Genomic DNA, 1,219 nt, shown 5'->3' with positions numbered 1-1,219 from the left:
GGCACTTAAAGGGGCACCCTGAGTGGGGTACTACTCTGTACTTCGGTGGGTGATAGGCCAGCCTTGCTATTGTTCAGCTGAACAAGAGGAACTCTCATTCATTGTTAATGGGGATGCAAAATGGTACAGTCATTTTGGAAGCAATGTCTTACTTAGCTAAACACTGTCATACCCTATGACCTAGCAATTTTGCTCCTAGATAGTTCACCAAATGATTTGAAAGCTAATGCCCACACAAAAACATGCACATGAGTTCTCCAGGCCAGAGTGCTGGAGTGGGTAGCCTTTCCCTTCTCCAGGGGATCTTTCCATGCCAGGGATCGAACGCAGGTCTCTCAGTCTGGAAAACACTGCATGATACCAATTATACCACATTCTGGAAAAGGTAAAACTGTAGCGCGAATAAAAAATATCAGAAGCTTTTTTCCTTTTGCTGCAAAATACTTTTATTAGTTTGGATACAGTTTGTCAACACTCAACTATTCTTCTTTGATGCGAAAATCCACTTCATCGGGGGCTCGGGTGTCCCATATCTCATATATCGTAATGTTATTCCATCCGGCAGCAAGAATCTGGATATTGGGACATTGTCGTTGATCACCGGTTGCAGCAGTGAGTTTCAGACTCCGGACCCTGGACACAAGGTTCACCAGTGTCGTCTCGACCTGGGTTAAGGCACCGCACATAGAGTCTTTGTAGGGGAAAGCCCTTATCTTCTTTCTTCCTGGAGAGCCAGATGAACAGCCCTGACGGCCAGGAGGAGTGCCCGCGATACTTTTGTCATCGCCTCCAGGAAACTTCAGGATCACCAAAAACATGAGGAAGATTAACAGCCAGTGCGACTTGCTCCCAAACCAGCCTGGGGCATACTCTGGTTGATTCTGCCGAACGCGGAAGTGCCTTCCACTGGGCACCATCCACGGCAGTTCTTCGGCTTCATCTCTCAGAACATAAAACACATAGGCAAAGACAAACGAGATAAACGTAGGCCAAAAAAATAACCATATTACAGAGCGCATCGTGAGCTGAGACCAAGTGGCTCCTGGTGCGCTGGTCTGCGCTGGCACCTGGAGACTGAGGACCAGGCAGGGCTGGGCCCTTGGTGACATCACAGAGGGCCCCACCCCCACCAGAACCCATGTGGCCAGGGTATGACTTCAGGGCAGAGGGTAAGGAGGCCTGCAGGGGTCAACCGGGAGTAGGGTTTAGAGGGACATGG

The 1,219-nt window shown here is 49.4% G+C and overlaps 1 protein-coding gene across 1 annotated transcript; it reads right to left on the bottom strand.

Annotated features, from left to right (window-relative positions):
• Nucleotides 1-479: 479 nt before the first annotated feature.
• LOC139182102 (protein FAM209-like) lies at nt 480-1,019 on the bottom strand. The gene has a single exon (XM_070785567.1). The coding sequence runs from the start codon at nt 1,017-1,019 to the stop codon at nt 480-482; it is 540 nt and encodes a 179-aa protein (XP_070641668.1).
• Between the last annotated feature and the right edge of the window lie 200 nt (nt 1,020-1,219).

The sequence above is a fragment of the Bos indicus genome, unplaced genomic scaffold (genome assembly GCF_029378745.1).
Source record: "Bos indicus isolate NIAB-ARS_2022 breed Sahiwal x Tharparkar unplaced genomic scaffold, NIAB-ARS_B.indTharparkar_mat_pri_1.0 scaffold_94, whole genome shotgun sequence".
NCBI lineage: Eukaryota > Metazoa > Chordata > Mammalia > Artiodactyla > Bovidae > Bos > Bos indicus.
This window is presented reverse-complemented; position numbering and strand designations above follow the sequence as displayed.